The sequence below is a fragment of the Caretta caretta genome, chromosome 5 (assembly GCF_965140235.1).
Source record: "Caretta caretta isolate rCarCar2 chromosome 5, rCarCar1.hap1, whole genome shotgun sequence".
Classification (NCBI taxonomy): domain Eukaryota; kingdom Metazoa; phylum Chordata; order Testudines; family Cheloniidae; genus Caretta; species Caretta caretta.
The window spans coordinates 83,224,442-83,248,484 of NC_134210.1; the positions used below are offsets into that span (position 1 = coordinate 83,224,442).

General features: G+C 39.3%; 1 protein-coding gene across 1 annotated transcript in view; it reads left to right on the top strand.

Annotated features, from left to right (window-relative positions):
- ADAMTS19 (ADAM metallopeptidase with thrombospondin type 1 motif 19) overlaps nt 1-24,043 on the top strand; it is a 274,632-nt gene that overhangs the window by 230,874 nt on the left and 19,715 nt on the right. The window contains exons 17-21 of the mRNA XM_048851712.2: nt 1,082-1,239; nt 2,559-2,712; nt 11,333-11,468; nt 14,367-14,571; nt 16,759-16,911. Coding sequence (XP_048707669.2) covers nt 1,082-1,239; nt 2,559-2,712; nt 11,333-11,468; nt 14,367-14,571; nt 16,759-16,911 — 806 coding nt within the window. The remainder of the gene's footprint in view (nt 1-1,081; nt 1,240-2,558; nt 2,713-11,332; nt 11,469-14,366; nt 14,572-16,758; nt 16,912-24,043) is intronic.

Here is a 24,043-nt window from a genome sequence, read left to right on the forward strand (position 1 = left end):
GAATAATGCAATTGTATTCCTGCCAGTCGATGGTCCTATTGCCATTGTTTCCCATAGAAACATAACATAACAGTATAAATATAAATAGGAGAGAAGTTGATCACCAGGAATGACTCACATTAATGTACAACTCTAAAAGACATTTTGAGCATGAACTAAGGTGCTGAGGTTCTTTCACATAATTCTGAAGCCAAACATCCAATTTAAATGGGGAATGTGTAGAACTTCTTGCCCACAAGGTGACTCTGAGTATACTTTACTTCACATGACTGTTCAAGAGTCTGATTCTTTCAAGAATTACAGACTCTTCACAGAAGGAAAAAAATACTGATTCATGTATCAAAAATTATGCAAAATCATTTAACCTCAGTAATTTGAAGTGTGTCTTATTTAGTCTAATCAATACTTATGATCAAGCCAAAAGGGGGAAAGAGCCCTCCCCCTAAAAAAGGTATTCCTGGCTTGAAACATCAAATTATGCCTATTTACAAAAGTCAGTTTTTTAAAAAATGGAAATATAGTGCATAAATGTAGCCTGTCTGGGACAATTGCAGCATTTCCACATTTTCAGTGAGTAATCACTGGAGTCTACTAGTTAAAGCAAAGCACTTGAAAGCAGGAAGTTACTAAATCCTAATCTGCACTGACCCAGAGAAGTGCTCTGTGATTTCTGAAGCATTCCATTTGTCCCCCTTATTCCTTAGGTCCTGTCTGTTCATAAAAATTACCGTAGTGGGGGCAAAGAACTTGTATAGACCCGACTGACCTGTGTTTTAATCAAGTTACTGAATAATGCTACAGGCCGTTAATCCTTGTAATCAGGCCAGTAAAACTGTCCTAACTTCAGAAGAATCCAAATAATGGCAGACATATGTTTTTTGTCATGTTTCCATGCCAGAAAGTGAATCTAGAATGTGCTGTTGTTGAAGTGTACATATGTAGGTTATGAATGACCAATAGCTTTGTGAATTGGATCCTGTGATTCCACCAACTTGTAAATTATACTGACAGCACAATATGAAGATGTCATAAAGTGTTACTGTAAAGTTCTGTTTCAAATCATTTTCTAATATTTCCACAGCTCTTCGAGATGCCAGCAAACAGTCCATTAATAGTGACTGGAAGATAGAACATTCAGGAACATTCAATATTGCTGGGACTACTGTCCATTATGTTCGGAGAGGTCTCTGGGAGAAAATCTCTGCCAAAGGTCCCACAACATCACCTTTACATCTACTGGTATGACAATATGGATTATATTTTTTACCTGTTTTATATAAAAGAGCATGGTGGTGAGGATGGTGTTTTATGTTTCTGGAATTCTTTAGCAATCCAAATAGCTTGACAATTTTTCCTAATGTGAGATAGCTAGAAGCCATAACTGAGATAAAATCTTTTGTGTGAAAAACATATAGGAGACTTCACATTGTAAGAGCAGTGCGCTGTGGTGGTCACCTACTGGAATGGAGGAGAGGTGAAGTTGATAGTGATGGTGATAGAATTGGAAGCGGGAGAGAGAGTATGGTGATTCTCAGGGTGATGATGGGAGAATACTCAACATTTTTCAATCCTCCAAATGCAAGAATCTCGGGAGATATGTCCCTCCAAAAATAAAATTAAAGCCTGATATCCTCACTGTCCTCCAAAAACTATATCTTTCTTGTGAGTAACATCATCTAGTATTCTTTCATGCAGAAACCTGAAGTTGTAAATCCATCCTTTACCATTGGGTTATCTAGAATCAGATCTTGCGTGATGACATCCTCTCACTACTCTGGTGGGAGAGAGGTGTTCAAAATGTTTGTCTGTAACTGTGAAACACAAATTAGTTTGTGAGCCAAATTTATTTCTAAAAATCACATTTATTCAATGAGCCACAAGAAGCCACAATATACTTCTGCTATGGGTTATTTCTTATTACTACTGCAGATAGCATACTGGGGAATAAAATTCTCCTGCCATCATAAACGTATACATCTCTAGAACAACTAAGTCACACATTCCTTTTTGACAGGGATTTAGGCTAAATTTAAATGGTTTATAAGTAACAATAGCTTCACATGGACTGTATTGTGTGTTCAACAGTTGCAGTGTGCTGCTAGTGAAAATTGTTATAGTAAAAAAGAAACAAATCTGGAGAAAAAGTTGTATGGTTTCTCTGTGGAATTACATTGAACAGTGAGTTAACAATACGGTTGCCTTAAAATGGTCAGTTTCTAAACTATCCAACCACCCCTTCCTATAGAAAATTCTAATCTGAGAAAGTCGGCCTCAATTTTTGCTTCTCTCCTAGTGAGTGTTGTGCACATCCCTTCATTTATTCTATTTAAATACTCTGTCCCTTTCCTTCGTGTAGGTCAGTATAATACTTAAAGTCAAGAAGACTGTGATGGTTTCCTCTAAGACCAGAATGCAGCTCTGTACCAACAGAGAAAGTGCACATGAGCAATGTAGTGTTCATTCTTGCTTTACTACTCTCCATTTAATTTCTTCCTCTGGTCATAATTGGACTTCAGCAATGTCTGTGAACATGAGTCTTCATTCTGTGTATATTGCAGGTGTTGCTTTTTCATGACCAGAATTATGGTCTGCATTATGAATACACAATTCCACTGGACCCTCTTCCTGAGAATCAGAGCTCAAAAGTGCCTGAACCTCTTTTTATGTGGACGCACTCAGGTTGGGAGGACTGTGATGCTGTATGTGGAGGAGGTAAATGATTTTTTTAAAGTTATAATATATATTTATATATTCTTGGATAACTATTTGTTCAACCAAATGTTAGTTTTAATAGTGTTTTAATAATACCATCCTCATTACAGCTGATATAATACAATAGGCATGGAAAGATTTAAGTATATTTTTCATCTGCTTGCTTTTTAATTTTCTAAAAACAACAATAATATCTATAGTATAATTTTACATCTAAGTAATGTATATTGTCAAAAAGGACAGTGAGGAGAGGAAGTCTGGTTAAACAAAATGAATTAGGGACAAAATTATTAAAAAAGCAATTGTGTGTGTGTGTATACATGTACATAACAAACACATATGTATGCTTTGTTATGTTCCAGTAAATATTTGGAATCAGTGAACATAGTTTATCAGTAAAATACATTTCAAGGCATCCTAAGTGACGCTGATGAAAATCTGCACCCAAATCTCAAATCCAATCTCTGTAACTAGTAGCTTGTCTTGATAATGATCCAAAAGTACATGTGCCACACTGTCAAGAGTAGCTCACGACTATGAGTGCCTACTTCAGGGCAGACTTTCAAAAACAGGGCAGAGGCCCCAAACTGGTGGTGTGTTCTACAATTAGAATTCACCAAGCCTGTAACAAATGTGAACTCCTAGATCACTATGCCAGTTTTACCATGGAGTCACAAGCAGTCCCCTTAGACTTTCCAGTCTATCTTGCCACCCAGACAAACTAGACATAGTGATAATGGTCATTTATTATCAAAAAATCACACCACATCAGGTTGCTTCCAGTCCCAAGAGACAAGTCATTTACCCCAGATCAATTGGTACTCTAGATCCTACACCAAAGACAACACTTGTAGCTAATCCTGTAATAAACTATTTAAAGGTTTATTAACTAGGAAAAAGGAATAAAAGAGGTTTCAGAAGGGTAACCGTGTTAGTCTGTATCAGCAAAAACAATGAGGAATCCTTGTGGCACCTTAGAGATTAACAAATTTATTGGGCATAAACTTTCATGGGCTATAACCCACTTCATCAAATGCATGGAGTGAAAAATACAGTAGGCAGGGATAAATATACAGCACATGAAAAGATGGGAGTTGCCTTACCAAGTGGGAGGTCAGTGCTAACAAGGCCAATTCAATCAGGGTGGAAGTGGCCCATTCCCAACAGTAGACAAGAAGGGATGAATATCAACAGAGGGAAAATTACTTTTTGTAGTGCTAACGAGGCCAATTCAGTTAGGATGGATGTGACCCATTCCCAACAATTGACAAGAAGATATGAGTATCAACAGAGGGGAAATTATTTTTTGTAGTGACCCAGCCATTCCCAGTCTTTATCAGGCCTAATTTGATGGTGTCAAGTTTGCAAATTAATTCCAGTTCTGCGGTTTCCCATTGAAGTCTGTTTTTGAAGTTTTTTTGTTGAAGAATGGCCACTTTTAAGTCTGTTATTGCGTGTCCAGGGAGATTGAAGTGTTCTCCGACTGGTTTTTGAATATTACAATTCTTGATGTCTGATTTGTGTCCATTTATTCTTTTGCATAGAGACTGTCTGGTTTGGCCAATATACATGACAGAGGGTCATAGCTGGCACATGATGGCATATATCACATTGGTAGATGTGCAGGTGAATGAGCCCCTGATGGTGTGACTGATGTGGTTAGGTCCTATGATGGTGTCCCCTGAATAGATATGTGGACAAAGTTGTCAATGGGGTTTGTTGCAGAGATTGGTTCCTGGGTTAGTGTTTCTGTTGTGTAGTTGCCGGTGAGTATTTGCTTCAGGTTAGGGGGCTGTCTGTAAGCGAAGACTGGCCTGTCTCCTAAGGTCCGTGAGAGTGAGGGATCATCCTTCAGGATAGGTTGTAAATCTTTGATGATGCGCTGGAGAGGTTTTAGTTGGGGGCTGAAGGTGATGACTAGTGGCATTCTGTTACTTTCTTTGTTGGGCGTCTCCTGTAGTAGGTGATTTCTGGGTACCCTTCTGGCTCTGTCAATCTGTTTCTTCACTTCCCCAGGTGGGTATTGTAGTTTTAAGAACGCTTGATAGAGATCCTGTGGTTGTTTGTCTCTGTCTGAGGAGTAAATGTGGTTGTATCTTAGGGCTTGGCTGTAGACAATGGATCATGTGATGTGGTCTGGATGAAAGCTGGAAATGAAGGTAAGTATAATGGATAGTAGATTTCCTGTATAGGGTGATGTTTATGTGACCATTGTTTATTTGCACTGTAGGGTCCAGGAAGTGGATCTCTTGTGTAGACTGGTCCCGGCTGAGGTTGATGGTGGGGTGAAAATTGTTGAAATCCTGGTGGAATTCCTCAAGGGCCTCCTTCCCATGGGTCCATATGATGAAGATGTCGTCAATGTAGTGCAAGTAAAGTTGGGGCCCTAGGGGACGAGAGCTGAGGAAGCGTTGTTCTAAGTCAGCCATAAAAATGTTGGCATACTCTGGGGCCATGCGGGTACCCATAGCAATGCCGCTGACTTGAAGGTATAAATCGTTCCCAAATCTGAAATAGTTGTGGTGAGGACAAAGTCACAAAGCTCAGCTGCTAGGTCTGCCGTGACATTATTGGGGATACTGTTCCTGATGGCTTGTAGTCCATCTTTGTGTAGAATGTTGGTGTAGAGAGCTTCTACATCCATAGTGGCAAGGATGGTGTTTTCTGGAAGATCACCAATGGATTGTAGTTTCCTCAGGAAGTCTCGAAGATAGCTGGGAGTGCTGGTAGCGTAGGGCCTGAGGAGAGAGTCCACACAACCAGACAATCCTGCTGTCAGGGTGCCAATTCCTGAGATGATGGGGCATTCAGGATTCCCAGGTTTATGGATCTTGGGTAGCAGATAGAATACCCCTGGATGGGGCTCTAGGGGTGTGTCTGTGTATTTGTTCTTGTGCTTCTTCAGGGAGTTTCTTGAGCAGATGGTGAGGTTTCTTTTAGTACCCCTCTGTGGGATCAGAGGGTAGTGACCCATAGAATGTGGTGTCAGAGAGTTGCCTAGCATCCTCTCATTCATACTCTGACCTAGTCATGACTATAGCACCTCCTTTGTCAGCCTTTTCGATTATAATGTCAGAGTTGTTTCTGAGGCTGTGGATGGCTTTGTGCTCTGCACGGCTGAAGATATGGGGCAAGTGATGCTGCTTTTCCACAATTTCAGTTCATGCATGTCGGTGGAAGCACTCTATGTAGAAGTCCAGTCTGTTGTTTCGACTGTCAGGAGTCCATACAGAATCCTTCTTCTTGTATGATTGATAGGAAGGTGTCTGTGGGTTAGTGTGCTGTTCAGTGGCGTGGTGGAAATATTCCTTGAGTTGGATACAGCAAAAGTAGGATTCCAGGTCACCACAGAACTGTATCATGTTCGTAGGGGTGGTGGGGAAGAAGGAGAGGTCCTGAGATTGGACAGACTCTTCTGCCAGGCTAAGAGTATAGCTGGATAGATTAATAATATTGTTGGGTGAGTCAAGGGTACCACTGTTGTGGCCCCTTGTGGCATGTAGGAGTTTAGATAGTTTAGTGCCTTTTTCCCTCTGTAGAGAAGTGTGTGTTTTTGTAAAGTCCAGCCACGAGGAAGTTTGTGTGGAAGGTTGTTTTTTTATAAGAATTTTCAGTTTTGAGAGCCCATTCTTAATCTTCTACTGTTTGCTGTATAGGATGTTGAACAGGTGATTCCGCAGTTTCTCTGAGAGTGTGTGGCACAATCTTTCACCATTGTCTGTGTGGTATGTTGATTGTAATGGATTTTTTACTTTCAGTCCTTTTGGTCTGATGTCCATCTGTTTTATTTACAAGTTAAAGCAAACAAACATATACACACAAATGAATTACCATCTAAATCCTAAGAGTGACAGAGTTGTAGTGGTCTGTCTATTCAAAGTGTCTTTCAGGGCAGACCCAGAAGGCAGCCCCTGGGGATCTCTGGCTTCAGTTTAGAGTCTTTGGCCCTTCAGAGTTCAAACAGTCAAAAAGATGCAGTTTTGATTCCTTTCCCCCAGAGTTCAAGATGATGGGACGAGTTCTCATGCATGTCTCCTTTTAATGGGTTGCGGGGGAGCAGACAACTTTTGTCTTCTGTTGTTCCACAGTTATTTGTGTGGCATCTATGAGTCTTCTTTTGTTGGGCAGGAGATAACACATCCTGTGGCAAAGTAATATTTCACACTTGGTAATGTTTCTCTCCTGACTATGAGGGTTTACAGTTTCAGAGCAAACACTTAACTACTACTTATAACATTATATATATATAATAAGTGAGATTAATGCATGCAGCAACATACAAGCATTTCACAGATTCTAAATACTAACTACATTCTTATAAGACTAATACCTATTTTGAGTAGAACTAAGATACAAGTAACCTGGTCTCCAGCTATGAGCTTGTCAGTCTTAACTACTGCCTGCATACTGGGCAAGAGCTGGCATCTGGGCTGCCAGTGTCACAAAATGAAACAAAAGCAGTATATCAGCAGATAGGAAAACACTGATACAATATTAATAAACTGGGAGATGCATGTTTCTTGTGGTCATAAATATGTGAGTTTAGAAAAGCAAACTACAAATATGGAAGAAAACTTAAAATCCATAAAAATTACTAACTCTTTAGAAGATGAACAATATTATCAATCTGGAAAGTACACCTACTAGATTGGGGCCTATATGCAAGTTAGATTGGCAAATGCCTATCTTCCCTGGTTCATACATTGCACTGGGGCTTAGGCAGGAGATAGGCACCCAGATGCCTACCCAGAGGCAGAAACACAAGCTCTAACGGAGCTTTTGACTGAAAAAACTTAGTCACAGAGTGAGTTTAGGTGCCTACAGGATTCAGTTGCAGTTTTGAGAATCACAGTGGTGCCTAAAATTGGGACATGGTGCCTAAATCCAGAATTAGGTGCTTAAGTTTAGGGTTTAGGCACCTAACTACCCTTGTAAATCTAGGTCTTAGGATTCTAAGTTCCACTGACTTTCAAGACCATATCTAGTCTTAGACCAGATTTCATACCTAGGTCTTAGGCCATATCTATACTACAAAATTATGTCGACCTAATTTACATCAGCATACATCCACCGCAGCTATTAAATAGCTTGTGTGTATGCACACTTGCCTCTTTGTTTCAGTGGTGTGAGTACTCACTAGGAACTCCTGTATCAATTGTAGCATCAACGTGGGACATTCTGGGATGGCTCCTGAAAGTCAGTAACAATTGATATAAGCAGTGCAGCGTCTGCACTGAGACTGCGTCAACCTAAGTAAATCGACCGTGACTCTACACCACTCGGGGAGGTGGTGTTATTAAATCAGCCAAGAGAGGCACTTATGTCAGTGGGAGCCAAAATTAAGTGAAGACACTTCCACAGCTAGATCAACACAGGGCAGCTTACATTAACCCAGATCAGGCCTTAAATACTTCTGAAAATTTTACCCCTTGTCATCTTATGTCTGTAAACTGAGGGGTACACAAATGGCATAATAATAATGATAGTGTGATAATTACACGATACTGGAAAAATCTCACTACACTCATATTCACATCAATAGGCATTGCTATCTGTGTTTCTAATTATAGTCACTTGATTACTACTACCTTTTTCTTATGCCTGTTCTTCTCTCCTGTTGCAGGATAGGTGTGCTGCATAATATATGCTATGCTTTTTTATTCTCATTCACTATCCTGTTTACTTTATCATTCTCAAGCTCTTGCAGAATTGAAAACATAGGTGACATTTGCACTGCTATATATTCTGAGTGGCCCTTTCTCTGTGTTTCTTGTTTGCTCACAAAGACACACAGAACCCCAGAAGATAGAGTAAAAATATACTAGTTCTTCTATTAGCTCCTAAGACATTCATTATCAAAGTATTTAATCATCAGCCACATAGTCCATCTCCTTGACCATCCACTTCCCTGGGTTGACTTTTCACAATACGATCACTCTATATCTGACTTATCAGTCCTCATCCTCAAAGGAAACCTGCATAATGCTTTCAAAATATAAGCCTGGAAGCTTAAATTCATTACTGTGCTAGATACTAAAAATCATAGACGGAAAAGAGACACTGGATTTATGGCTTATTACAACAGTCTTAACCCTCTAACCTCCTCTTTTTGTCCTATGACTGCAGAGATGTTGTCGGGCCACTCTATCTTAAATGGTCCCTTACAATATGTGCTAACTACTTATGATAAACAATCCTTTCCATCTTGCATTTTGCTGTTACACTAGGAATACCTTTCCCAGACCTGAAGAGTTCTGTGTGACTCAAAAGCTTGTCTCTCTCACCAACAGAAGTATTGTCAGAAAGCTATTTTTGATATACAGTCCAAATTTCCCCTTTTTAAAATTTAATCTTATAACTCCTAATTATACCACCATGGACCAACAAAAGTAATTAATCTCCAACCATCATGTATATCTTCTTTAAATATTCATTGACTCCTCTTATGTCTATCCCCTGCTCACCCACTCCTTTACTTGTTGCTTAGCAAGTCTCCCGAGGTTGCACTGTCTTGGTATTCTGCATTTCACACTACTCTCCTGACATGGTCACTTCTAATCCTGAAAATTGCTGTGCTTCTCCTATTGACTCAAATAGTAGAAGCTGGAAACATACCACTTATTCATCATAATAGTTGAAAGAACTCACTGTCCCAGCTATTTTGACTCTGTGAACAATCCTTAATTCTCTACAGACGAGTTTCCATGGATATGTATGTTTGCGGTTTGGTAAGAGAACTCTCCTCTGTAAGCATTCTGTACTTGCTACAAGCAGCATCTCCTTTTCTAAGCAGTGCCACTCCTTGGATTCATTTTAGAATATTAACACTTTTAATGACTTCCTGCTGTATTTTTTATTGTAATTCCAGTACTTGCATTTATCATGAACTCTCATAAGCGTACCATTTCTAGTGTTTCTCATTTTCTGAGAAAAGCTCAAATGTAACATTAATCCTAGTAATTTATTCTACATGACAACTTAGATAAACATTTAGCAAAGTGTTTCATTATGTCTGTTTATCATCCTTTTCTGCTGTAACTGGCATAAGCTTGTGATGTTATTTAAATTAGTTTAGGTAACCTAAAATTCTTCTTTTTGAGATATTTTAATGCAAATGCTCAAAATTACAGCTCAGGATTATTTATTTTTGACAAAAGAAACATTCATTGTAACTGTCCTATTGATTGTCTGTTCTTATGTACAGAAATAACATAATTTAAAGTGTTACAGACTGCATGATGTGGAAAGATTTGAGTTTAAACTGTTATTGTCAACATCTGATTAATCAGAAATAACAGTTTACTAACACATATTTATTTAAATAATGTTTCAAATGAATAATAAAAAGGAAGTATCAAAGAAGCTGTAAGGTTTTGTGCATATATATTTAGATATGTAATTTGTGTGTAATCAACTATTTGGCAAAACAAGTTTGGTGTATGGGTGAATGCCTGTATGCCTGCATATTTGGACACATACATACACAAACCTGTAAAATAGTTAAGGCAATCACATGCAAATGTTATTTATTTATATATGTGTGTATGCATGTAAATATACACACGTGGACATACACAGAAAATGTAAATCAGTTAAGGTAGCCACACACAAATTATACATAAAAATACGTACACACATCCTTTACTTCTGCATCCACAGGCACATTCCTTATCACTATCATACACCACAGTCTTAATTCTGCCTTCCTCCTGCTCACACCCTTTTACCAAATTATCAAATTACTAGTTTAAATCAGCAAACTTCAGATTAGATGTACTTCACCATTGGAACAGATTAACAAGGGATACAATAAATTATCCACTGTCTGGTGTCTTTAATTCCAGTCTGGATAGCTTTCTAAAAGATATGTTCTTCTTTGATGGCAAGTTGTTGGGCTAGAATCAGGAATGAGTGGGTGAAATTCTGTTGCCTTCGTTATGCAGGTCATGCTAGACCATCACAATAGTTCTCACCAGCCTTAAAATCAATTAATGTACCTGCTCCCTACACTATTAGTGTGGAGTTTGGTGTGCTTGTTTAGTGTGTTGGAAGGAGGAAGTAGGAAGTCTGGCATCACATGGGTGCAGAGATAAGGTTGTGGAGCACAGTAGTTGTGGTATTGGTAAAGGTTTGTGTCTGGGTAGAGAAGAATGTGTGCTTTGGTGTGATTTTTGCAAATGTATTTATAATTAACATGTATTTTTTCTGTGGAATTATAAATCACAACTTCTTTTATAGCCAACCAGATCCCTCCACCTTTAATTATTCCTGGTATCATTGGTTTCCATAATTGCCATTATAAAATGTAGAAATGGCATACTTCATTTTTCTAAGCCAGTGGATGAATACAGCTTATGTTTTTTGTCATAAAATATTTACTTTTTTAATCAATGGTTTGTAAATTTTCACATGTGAAACTAAAACTTGTATAATGTACATATGTATAGAAAACTATATCTGAGAATAACTTGCTGTATTTTATTTCACATCTTTCATACCAATTACACATAAAGATAGTAGTTTTATCAGATAAAGTTACCTGCGACTCAACATAGATTTTTTTTAAAGAAAGCTGGACATTTCCCATTTTTCCATGTATCTTTGCTTTATGTTTTATTAGGAGAAAGAAAGACAACAGTATCTTGCACAAAGATTATGAATAAGAATATCAGTATTGTGGACAATAAGAAATGCAAATATTTAACAAAGCCTGAGCCACAGGTCCGAAAGTGCAATGAACAACCGTGCCAGACAAGGTGATAGTGATTCAATTACATTAAACTGTAATTAATGTTAAGTGGTGGAAATCACGGGAATCGATTTAAGCATATGCTTAAAGTTAAACATGTGCTTAAGAACTTTGTTGAATTGGGATCATAATCCTTAACAGCACACACTAAACACTTGTTACACTAGAAAGTAAATACTTCAAATTTTCTATTTTTCTTTACTGATCTTCACAATTCCTTTGAAGCACGAACATCACCAGTGTCTATGGATCTATATTCTGTGTGCAAGGGGTAGAAAAGGCACAATTAGCCTTTTTTCTAAATTTCATCCACAGAAAAGGGGCTGATCACAGCTGTAGTTCCTGCACTCTGAGCACAGAGACTGCTCCCTGATAGTGTTCCAGTTGGCTAAGTTGTTGGGGGAAAGGCAGATTCATGGCCTTCCCTTTTCACCAGTCAGCAGAGTTGACTGGACACACAGGGAATGTAGCTGGGCACCTTAATGGGGTGTAATAGCTGCCTCATTTCCTGTGCATGATGGGGATTTTCTGTGGGAAATGTGGAGTTCTGCATCCTCCGCTCCTGGTGACTGCAGTAAGCATTCTGTCTGTAACGCTGCTTTTGTTAAACTTCAGAGAATACCAGCTTTTCTCTGAGTTGTGGATGCCATACGGTTAAGAAGAATCTCTGGACTTTAATACAGTAAGCATGCAAGTTAGAGTGGTTGCTATGTTTCAGAGAAGGGAAATTCAAATATAAAGGTATCAGATGGTATTTTTCATGATCATCATCATACTCAATCCCTGTTACCAGACTTATGTGATCATGAGAAATGAAGACTGTGTTAAGTACCATAGTCCTCTCACAGGCAAAATTCCTATTTGCATCAATATGCATGTGTCAGATTGGCAAGACTGGGATCAAAATTATATGGATAGAAGGGTGAATAGTTTTTTTTTAAATAAGGCAAAGGAGAGAAGAAAACAAATTAAATTACTAGTAAAATATTTTAAAGAAACATGCATAAAAATATTGAAAAAACATCAGTTTCCTTAGAAAGTCTTTAACAGAAAAAGTCTGTAAAGTAAAAGCATAATATATTTTAAGGTCAGAAAGAACCACTATGATCATCTCCTCTGATCTTCTGCATAACATAGGCTGAAGAACTTCACCTTTATAGAGTGATCATTTTTATTGTCCCAATAGTGAGGGATAGAAATGGGAGAAATCTGCTCCTTTTCTGAGATCCTATCAATGATAATTATTTTTAAATGTGTTGCACTGTTTTTACACACAGCAGAGGTATCACATAATTTAAATAGCATATAAAGCCATAATCATAAAGCTGCTAATAAGAAGTGCCACTTGGAACAATCTAGAAGGTATCTCATAGACCTGAATTCAAAGTAGTCAAACATTTTGTATTTTAAAAAAATTACAAAACAAACATTATTTCACTGATGGGGGAATTTCACTCCTGTGGGTTTAGGAATTCTCTAAACATTAACTGGCATTATTAGTTATTTGTTACCGACACCTGCCATTTTTTAGATGTCTATTTATATGTCTCTCGTAACAAGCTGTAATATGGACATTGAGCCTTTGGAACTAATCATAAAGAAAAATAAATTAAAATATTTATATGTGATGTTTGCTCAGAATGAGCATGACAGAAATCTGGAATGTCCACTGTAAACTTCAATTTTCTAAATACTGTCAGTTACGATGCCTGGGATGCACCTGTAGTCTGCACCAAAGGGCAGAACCCTCTGGAAAGCTTTGACTTTTGAGGGATGCACAGAGATCATCCGGAGCTCTGGAAGATTCTGGAAAGGTTACTTACTAGCAACTGACAGGTTTCAGAGTAGCAGCCGTGTTAGTCTGTATTCACAAAAAGAAAAGGAGTACTTGTGGCATCTTAGAGACTAACCAATTTATTTGAGCATAAGCTTTCGTGAGCTACAGCTCACTTCATCGGATACATTCAGTGGAAAATACAGTGAGGAGATTTATATACACACAGAACATGAAAAATGGGTGTTATCATACACACGCCCCCCTTCCCCCCCAGCTCTCCTGCTGGTAATAGCTCATCTTAAGTGATCACTCTCCTTACAGTGTGTATGATAACACCCATTTTTTCATGTTCTGTGTGTATATACATCCCCTCACTGTATTTTCCACTGAATGCATCCGATGAAGTGAGCTGTAGCTCACGAAAGCTTATGCTCAAATAAATTGGTTAGTCTTTAAGGTGCCACTAGTACTCCTTTTCTTTTTACGAGCAACTATAGGTCTCCAAATGTATTGGCTCTCCAGATCCACACTGACCCTTTCTTATTCCGCTGTACTTCAGAAATATAAATGGTGTGTCTGGAGTTAGAGATGGACACATAAGTGAAGGGACTTTTATACCCTTGGGACCAGAATAGTGAGTCTGAGGCACAAATGTGCACACCCCTAACCGTTCACTGCTTTCAAAGAGTTCCATGGTTTGTGTGGCAGGGCATATGATTCACATAGTGTGTATCTGCAAGGGGAAATATTCAGAGAACAACAGTTACTGGTAAGTAACCTTCTGCTTTTAAAACTTTACATTTGGATACATTTCTAATTAGAATGATAAGAAAGGAGAAGGGGAAAGCTTATGTTATATAAAGGATTGAATAATTAGGTATAATTGATGGAATTGGAAAGAAAAATTTAATCTAAATGTTAGAATACATTTCTTAAATGTGTGATGAGTTGAGTTAAATTCATCTCCTTCTCAATGTGATGGTCATAGCTAGAGTTATTTAAAAATGGACAAAGCACTCAAAATATACGTTAGAGAACAATCCTGTTGACAGGAAAAGAGACAAGATAACCTTATCGGTCTTTTCCATCCCTGATTTCTATTATTCTATTATTTTTGTTTCTTTGTAGATGGATGATGACCGAATGGACTCCTTGTTCAAGGACATGTGGAAAAGGAACCCAGAATAGACAAGTTGCCTGTACACAGCAGCTCAGAAATGGAACCTTGATTAGAGCTAGGGAAAGAGATTGTCTTGGGCCAAAACCTGCTTCTGCACAGCGCTGTGAAGGCCAGGATTGTATGACTGTGTGGGAAGCTGGAGTGTGGTCTGAGGTGCAGTGTATGCATTATTCACTATCTACTGTTGTTTCTTAAAATTTTCTAGAGATTTTGTTGGGACCCTTATAGGGGGGTACAGAAAGCTATAGTCCAAGTGTTATCTGTAACTTTTACTAGTAAAAAGTATTACCTCACATATATGGCATCAGAATTAGACAAGGACAAAACTTCCTCAGTTTAATGGATTTGGAATAACTGATGTCTATTGAACTTTGACAAGTGGCACATCCCAGATTAAGGTATTTTTTGGTCCTTCATGCCACAACTCTAATTTCTCTGGAATTAAAGATGATTGAGTAATAAAACCCACTACCTAGAGTTTTCCCCTTTTAGCCAATTGCTGCTCTGAAACATTTTCAAAAGCCCAAATCCAGGAAGGTATTATTACTTCCTGCCAGTGGCAGCTGATGGGGACAAACAGGGCTAAGCCTCATCTATTAAATTCTCTGTAATTTGTTTCTGTTTTATAATAAACAAAACCATTTGTTGCATATGCCTTTCTTTTCTCTCTTTTCTCTGTCAACACAGTGGAGAGTACCAGAAAGTAGACTGAGGAAGGGGAATAGGGGTTGGCAGAGTCTAGTCTTTCAGTGCAGCAACATAGAATACAATCTGGGATGGAGGAAATGGCAGTGCCCAGTTTCTTCAGTGGCATAGAACTGTAGAGAGAGAGACAGTCAGAGAGGACTGATAGAGATTTAGCCGCTAAAAGGGCTCCTCCTGCCATTTTAAGTATAGGGCAATGCTGAGTGCTACACATGTTCAGAAGCTGTGTTTCCATTCCCCTCTAGTGCAAAATGAGGGTAGCCCCAGAATCTGAGTATAGGCACAGGCCTAGTTGTAGATCTCCACCCGCAACTCAGGAGCAGCATCAGAGTCCCAAGAGAGGGAATCTGAAGCAGAGAGAGTGAGGTGATGGCCATCCTGTGTTTGCAAGGAAGGAGCAGGTAGTGCCTGTGTTCAAACGAAAGAGTGAGAAGGGGACCTGGAGAATGGGGCGGTAAAAGAGGTGAAGCAGTGAGAGGTAGTGATCTGATGAGCGGCTGGGCCTATGAACTGGCAGAGGTGGGCAGTTGAAAGGGAGAGGCTATGATCTGGTGAGGATGGGGTGCAAAGGTAAGGAGAAGAATGCAGGGTGAGCTGTCTGCTCATTTTCAGAAGGAGCAGAGGTGGGGTTACAGCAGAGGAACAATTGGAAGAATGGAATTTATTTATCAGGGAAGAAGAAGAAAGAACCCTAAATTGTTTAGGGTTTTATCTGGGAGATCAGTAATGATTGTGTATGTGTCGGGGGGGAAGGGGTCAGAAATAATTTTTAAGGAGCGAGGTGTTTCTAATCCCCAGTTCCACCATATGCCACTGCTTCCTGAACTTGCAATCAGAATCGTCTTGAATGAGAAATGTTGTAATTTTTTGGCTATATAAGTGGGAATAGCTGACAGAAAATGTGCTGATTAAGGCCTTCCAGTCAATAAATCTTTTGCCCTGGCTTTATTGTAGCACAGTTTTCACATGTTTTATATGCAATTGAATTTTTTTTATTATTTTTTATCTAAATTAGTGACATTTCATGTGGTAGAACAAATTGGATTGCTGCATATAGATCTGTGATATTTACTTCTGCAATTTCAAAATTCATTCCAATTAAGGTCTGTTATATCCTTTTGTGGTTTGTTTGAAGTTTTATTCCGTCTCATACTTTGAAAAGTATTTAGAATTTCTTCAAGGATGTTTTAGTTCACTTTGTTTCCTTTTTAGCTGCTTTTTTATTTTGTGTGTATCTAATATATATATGTATCTCTTCCTCATACATATGTATATTAAGGAGAGTGCCATTTATAGGTAAGGTTGCCTAAAATTTTTATTATAACTCTTTATGGTCAGCTGATCATAATTTTCCAAAACTTTCACTTATCAGGATGGAATTTTTAGTCTTGGTGACTTATGTTATTATGTCTTATGATATTTTTAGTCTCAGGGTCCAAATGTTATTCACATAGCTGGAGTAGCGTAATTTAGGTCAATTTACCCCAGTAGTGAAGACAAGCCCTCAGTCTAACATTCTTTTACCAGAATGTTGTGTCATGGAAAGTAGAGGCTGCTGAGATCACTAGATTTAATATTAGCATATATTTTTTGTGTCTTGTAGAAGCGTAAATCACATCTTTCTGTATCCTACAGTGTTCTATGAAATGTGGCAAAGGAGTACGACATCGGACTGTGAGGTGCACCAATCCCCGAAAGAAGTGTGTTTTGTCCACAAGACCTAAAGAAGAGGAAGACTGTGAGGACTATTCCAAATGCTATGTCTGGAGAATGGGAGACTGGTCTAAGGTAGGATATGACACTAATACCACATAATACAACAAAAACTATTTTTCCAACAGAGTTTATTGGAATAAGTTTTATCAAAGACGCAACAGTTTTATTGAAGATTCAGCAATGTCCCAAATCCAGGAACAATGCAACTGCAAATAAAATGGAACTATAAGGTCAAATTGTGACAAAAGAATAGAGTTTAAGTAGAAAATAGCATTATACTTGTTTAGTATATCTATTTCTACACTACACAACTTTTAGCGACACAGCTGTGCCGCTACAGCCATGCCACTGAAAGGTGTGCAGTGTAGCCGCTGTTTGTCAGCAGGAATGAGCGCTCCTGCCGACAATAAACTTCCACTCCCAACAAGTGGCGTTAGCTTTGTCGGAAGTGTTGTTCACACCGGCGCTTGTCGTCAGCAAAACTTTTGTCTTTCGGGGGGCGGTGTGTGTGTGTTTTTTAACACCTCTGAATGACAAAAGTTTTGTCTTTCGCTTGCCAGTGTAGACAAAATTCAGGTGAAAATTGGAGTACGTAATGTAGCCCAAGTGTAATTGTACTAGTATAGCTTTAACGCAAATCAATGGAAGTGTGTAACTAGCAACGCTGATAGGAAATACTTTCTGTTTTCAACAATATAAACCACAAACATAAGAAAAGTGAAGGCATGTGTGTGCAAAGACACCAGAAAAAGAAAAGTATAAAAATCTCTGAAATCTCCTGTCTTTCTTGGCTGTGATGTTGACACACTGTTGGGCAAAGCAGTGGTTACCTCTAGTTTGTGCTCTATGTATATTCAGTTTCCCTGAGGATTTATTAAATTTTCTTGCCACCATCTGACTTATCATCCTTCTGATGCCATCTGTTACGTGCTGAGATTAGTGCCAGTGCACTGAGTTTTTGTTCACAGCAACAACTTTCTGACCTAGTGTCTGCTGACCTAGTGGATAGACACTTGGCCATGCAATGTAACATACTGCTGTGAGATGCCTCTTTGTTTGAGTCACCTATTTCCTTGTGCCTTTCAAGTCCATCAGTGGGCATAGTGTTGGATGTTCTGTGTCCTGATTCTGTCGTTCTGGCTGGTTGTGCTGCATGGCCTTTGGTACTGTGATGCAAGTGTACCTGGTGCAGTGAGGATATTCTAATTTACATTACCGAAGGATGAGCATATTTTCCTCTGGCCTTGATAACAATCCTTTTTTTCTCCAGGGCATACTTTTTTCTGACTTCCATTTCTCATTTAGATGTCCTACTATCTAACTCTGGGCAATTAGACTCCTTTTCCTCCACTGTAGGATGCTTAGGCATCTCATCTTACACATTTCATTTATTTACACTACCAAAATGCCTACAAGTAAGTTGAACCTCCCTGACTGGTTAAGACATCATTACTCTACCACATAATTTGTCAATATTCAAATCCGTTCCACATAATCCATTTTATATCTAGTATCCATTTAGTGTTGCTTTAACTGAACTCTCAATACAATCTGAAGTGGATTATTTATTTAGCATATAGGCCCTGATTTTAATTTCTCTACAGAGACATCAGTTTAAAATATGCCATATTTGGATTTCCTAATTTTTTTTCCTGTTGTTGTACTGTTCCATTGCTAGAATATATAGCCATGAAGTCATGGCATACATATTAATGTGTCTGCAATGAAGGAAACAAATGGAAAGCTCAGATAAACGTTAATCCTTGCTCACTGCTGTTGGTTTTTGAGTCAGAAGGTTCAGTGCAGCCCTTTGTGTTCACTGTTTTTGCTCTTTAGGATAATTCTTGACATTGACAGAAGGCTGTTCCTTTGAGCAGAGCCAAATTCCCCCCAAGTTTATGCCAAGACTTGGCTAGCGAAATTTAAATTACACTTCTCACCATTGAAACTGGAGGTTTAATGTGATCCTTAATGGCTTTGCTGCTCCTCTTGAGATCCTAAAACAAATTTTTATTTATTTATTATAGATTTATTTATTATAGATATTATTATTTATTATTAATGCAATAATGGAATTTAACTAATTTCAGAAGAACAAACACACAAAGATCAGATGGTGATTTTTGTTTTCATCACTTTAACAATAATGCCAACAAGATATAGAAGAAACTGACAGCTGCACTAAGGTCCATGATACAACAGTTTTACTAAAATTCTGACTTTTTGTTTTAAAGTCTCCAGTATAATCTAGAATTTATGCTGAATTTAACTTCATAATAGCTCTTAGGGTATGAGAACACTGCAACTGGGATGTGTGATTCCCAGTACAGCTAGACAAACTCACCCTACTAGCTCTCCTTTAGCTAGTGTGCTAAAAATAGCAGTGTGGACATTGCTGCCCAGGAGGTGCTACCCAAGCTCAGACCCGCTATGTCCTAGGTACTTTCCAAAGACTTAAAAAGGATGGTCCCTGCTCCAAGGAGTTCACAATCTAAGGATGACTGAATAGACAGAGGGGTACTGAAAGGACAATTTATATGTGATTTACATACAGATCAACTTGATTTGCTATAGGTAGCACAGTGGAAGGAAGTCTTCAAGAGGGACTAAAATGTGGACAATGTAGGGGCCTTGTGGATGAACTTAGGGTAGTCGTACTGTGTATAGGAAGCTTGTCAAGGTTCCTTCCCCACTCTGAACTCTAGGGTACAGATGTGGGGACCTGCATGAAAAACCCCCTAAGCTTATTTTTACCAGCTTAGGTTAAAACTTCCCCAAGGTACAAACTATTTTACCTTTTGTCCCTGGACCTTATTGCTGTCACCACCAAGCGTAGAACAAAAATAACAGGGAAAGAGCCCACTTGGAAATGTCTTTCCTCCCACAAATCCCCCCAAGCCCTACACCCCCTTTCCTGGGGAAGGCTTGATAAAAATCCTCACCAATTTGCATAGGTGAACACCGACTCAAACCCTTGGATCTTAAGAACAATGAAAAAGCAATCAGGTTCTTAAAAGAAGAATTTTAATTAAAGAAAAGGTAAAAGAATCACCTGTGTAAAATCAGGATGGTAAATACATTACAGGATAATCAGATTCAAAACACAGAGAATCCCTCTAGGCAAAACCTTAAGTTACAAAAAGACTCTAAAAACAGGAATATACATTCCATTCAGCACAACTTATTTTATCAGCTATTTAAACAAAACAGAATCTAACGCATATCTAACTAGATTGCTTACTAACTCTTTACAGCAGTTCTGACCTGCATTCTGGCTCTGGTCCCGGCAAAAGCATCCCACAGACAGAGAGAACCCTTTGTTTCCACCCCCTCCAGCTTTGAAAGTATCTTGTCTCCTCATTGGTCATTTTGGTCAGGTGCCAGCAAGGTTATCTTAGCTTCTTAACCCTTTCCAGGTGAAAGCGTTTTTCCCCTGGTCAGGAGGGATTTAAAGGTGTTTACCCTTCCCTTTATATTTATGACAAAGCTGCATGGAAGAAGACCCAGAGTTGATTGTATAAGAAGCTCATGAGAAGGTGGGATGTGGAGAGGAACAATATGAAGCTTGACAAGGGAGGATAAATAGGGAGGGGTAGAGTTATGTAGAGTTTTGAAAGTACAGTAACTCCTCCTGAAAAAAGCTACTTTAAACAAAACCATGTTAAGCAAATCCAATTTCCCCATAAGAATTAATGTAAAGGGGGGGGGGTAGGTTCCAGGGGAAACACACACACACACACACACACACACACACACACATACATACATATATACACAGTATAAGTTTTAAATAATTTAATGCTGTACACAGCAATGATAATTGTAAAGCTTGGTTGAGGTGGTAGAGTCAGAGGGTGGAAGAGGGTGGGATATTTCCCAGGGAATGCCTTACTGCTAAATGATGAACTAGCAGTTGGCTGAGCCCTCAAGCATTAACACATTGTTAATGTAGCTTCACACTCTACGAGGCAGCACGAATGGAGGGAGGAGACACAGCATGGCAGAGACAGAGACACACACCATGTGTGTGTGTGAGAGAGAGAGACACACACACGCACACACCATGTGTGTGAGAGAGAGATATGTGCATTGCCCCTTTAAGTATGCAGAGCCCATTCTAAGTACACTGCCTTTTTAAGTAGATCAGCAAGTTGAGATGACAGATGCTGCCTGCAAACTCCCTACATCCTGAGCCTATCGTGTATCCCCCCTGCTCTGTGGAGATGGGGTAAAGGAGTGGTGGGCAGGAGCAGGGAGACATCCTGATATCAGCACCACTCTTCTCCCTCCCCCTCCCCACCGCACAGCAAGCAGGAGGCTCCCAGGAGTAGCTCCAAGGCAGAGGGCAGGAGCAGCACACGGCGGTGGGGGGAGGGACAGCTGAACTGCCCAGCAATTGATAGCCTGCTGGGCAGCTGCCGCACAGGAAACTTAGGGGAGGTGCTATGGGGGGCTGCTGGTCCACCCTCGTTCCAAGCCCCCAACAGCTAGCTCCAATGGGCTGCTCTTTCTACAAGCAGTGGACAAAGCAGGCAGCTGCCAAACAATGTTATAAGGGAACATTGTGCAACTTTAAATGAGCATGTTCTCTAATTGATGAGCAACGAAACAACGTTAACCGGGACGACTTTAAGTGAGGAGTTACAGTAGTGACAAGAAGCTTAAGTTTGTTACAAAATTCTATGGGAATCCAATGGAGGGACTCAAAGGGGAATTCTGTGAGCAAACTAATGGGCAAGGAAGATGAATTTAGCCGCAGCAGTTTGTAAGGATGGAAGGGGGGCACTGTTATAATCAAGGTGGGATATAATGAGGGCCTAAACTGGATATTTCACCATAGGAATGGAGAGAAAAAGATGGATTAGTGATGTTGACAAGGGACAAGCTGCAAGATTTGTAAATAGTATGGTTGTACTGGGAAAAGCAAAGTGATGAGTCCAATATAGCACCAAGGTGATGGGCCAGAGTTACTGGGATGTTAGTGGTTTTGTCAAGAGTGATGAAAAAGAAGAAGAAAGGAGAAGGTTTGGGGAGGGGGGAGATAAGGAACTCATTTGGTTAAGCTATCACAGTGAACTCCAAACTGCACCTGAGTTTTTATGTAGTCATCCAACTGCAACCCACTACCATGGATGAAGTCCGTGGCTCAGTCCGTTTCAACTGATATGTATATCACTGTGTAAAGTCTGCTGCAGTTTCCACGGTATACATCTGATGAAGTGAGCTGTAGCTCACGAAAGCTCATGCTCAAATAAATTGGTTAGTCTCTAAGGTGCCACAAGTACTCCTTTTCTTTTTGTGTATGTGTAGTGCCTTCTGGAAATCCAAGTGAGAACAAGTTCATTCTCAGTTAACTAAGAATTGGCTGGGGAAAGACTGGGCAGGCAGAATAACCCATGGAGTGATCTTCCAGTTGAGAACTCCAAAACATTGCTGTCAGTAGTGCAGAGTTGATAGGGCTCATTGAGCCACAGATTGTCTCTTTGTTCCATGTCTTCCCTGGGGATGTGAGGGGGCAAGAGACCACCAGGTGATCTCCCCAGGACCTGGAAAAAAATGAAGAAACCAGGAATTGCCCTATCTCCCTGCTACAATGGCCCATGTAGACTAGTACTGCAACTGCCATTGCCTGAGCTGGAAGGAGAGATGAAGACTTGGCATGATCGTGAAGACTTGTTAGAAGGATGTGCACAAACCTCCTGTTCCCACAAGCAGCAGACAAGTAGGCAGTCAAGGCTGGCATCACTGGCAGAGAGGAGGGCCCACTCCCAACATGCAGCCAGTTTATACAACAATGTAGGGATGCTACATCCTCTGCTGCCTTGTAAAATGGGCCCAGATTTGGCCAGTTGTCTTTTAATGTTTAAACCTTTGTAGAGCAAAAAACATTCAGTCTTGACATCTACTGCCTTCATACTTGGTGTGTGAAACAGTTCTTGGTATAGATGGGGAAGAGTGAAAGAGAAGTGCATTGTTTTTGCTACCTGTTCAAGAACCTAGGAAATTCAACCTTTAAACTGTGCAGAGTGCTTCTTTATCAAATAAATGCAAATAGTTTACTCTCCTTCAATTGAAATATAAAGAGAAACTATGGGCTTTTAATATTATTTAGGAGATTAGTTGTACTGAGAAAATAATTAGCCTTGTTTAGTTCTTTGGTTCCTAATCCAGAATTATTAGTTCTTTTAAATTCTGGGAACAGAACAGTGCTGGCCACATATCAAGATATGACATTATTACTAGATTTATGGAGAAAGATCTTATGTGACTTTTGTGAAATAATAGAAGTCAAAATAACCCTTGCATCATTTTAATAACTTTTATATTAACTGAATTATACAGTTAGTTTCCAACAAATGAGGTATGTCTTTATTTTCAGAAATGATGAATAAGCAAATAAATCTCAAACTGTCCATACAATCAAATAAAAGGGGGAGTTGTTTGTTCATTTTCATCTTATCCTGTACATTAGCATAATTTGTTTTAGACAAAGCTTTTTTATGGATCAGTTCAAAACTACTTTGTTAGTTTCTGCCTGGAATAAATGTAGTGTAACGTTGGGTTACAAAACAAGAAAGAGAGAGAGAGAGAGTCATCTACAGCACACAGATGAACTATATAGGATTTTAAAAGTGTGTGCCCATTTCATATTATATGTGCATAGAATCACAGGTAAAAGTAGGATATTTTAATAGTCTCATCTTAGTAAACCACCCTGGGAGCTACCATGTGGTGTTCTATTATTGCTAGAAGTCTTCTCAGTGAAATTGAGGCTTTCAGGACTGACAAAATAGTATCCAAAAGTAACAATTGGACATAGCTCTGTGTTGTCTATCAAAACTGTTGGATCTGTAAGGAGAATGGGTTTTATTGTTATGCATTTTTGTTGTGAGAGAGTCCCAAGGTTCCAATCTGGATGGGGAACCCATTGTGCTCCAAACTGTACAAACACACAGGAAGACACAGTCTCTGACCCAAGGGGTTTATCATCTAAGACAGGGGTTCTCAAACTATGGGTCAGGACCTCAAAGTGGGTCGTGACCCCATTTTAATGGGGTCACCAAGGCTGGTGTTAGCCTGGGCCCCAGCAAGTCTGCAGCCCAAGCTCTATCACCCAGGACTGAAGCCCAAGCCTCACCACCCAGGGCTAAGGTTACATTTCCCCTACCCAGGGCAGAAGCCTTTGTGCTTCAGCTTTGCCCTC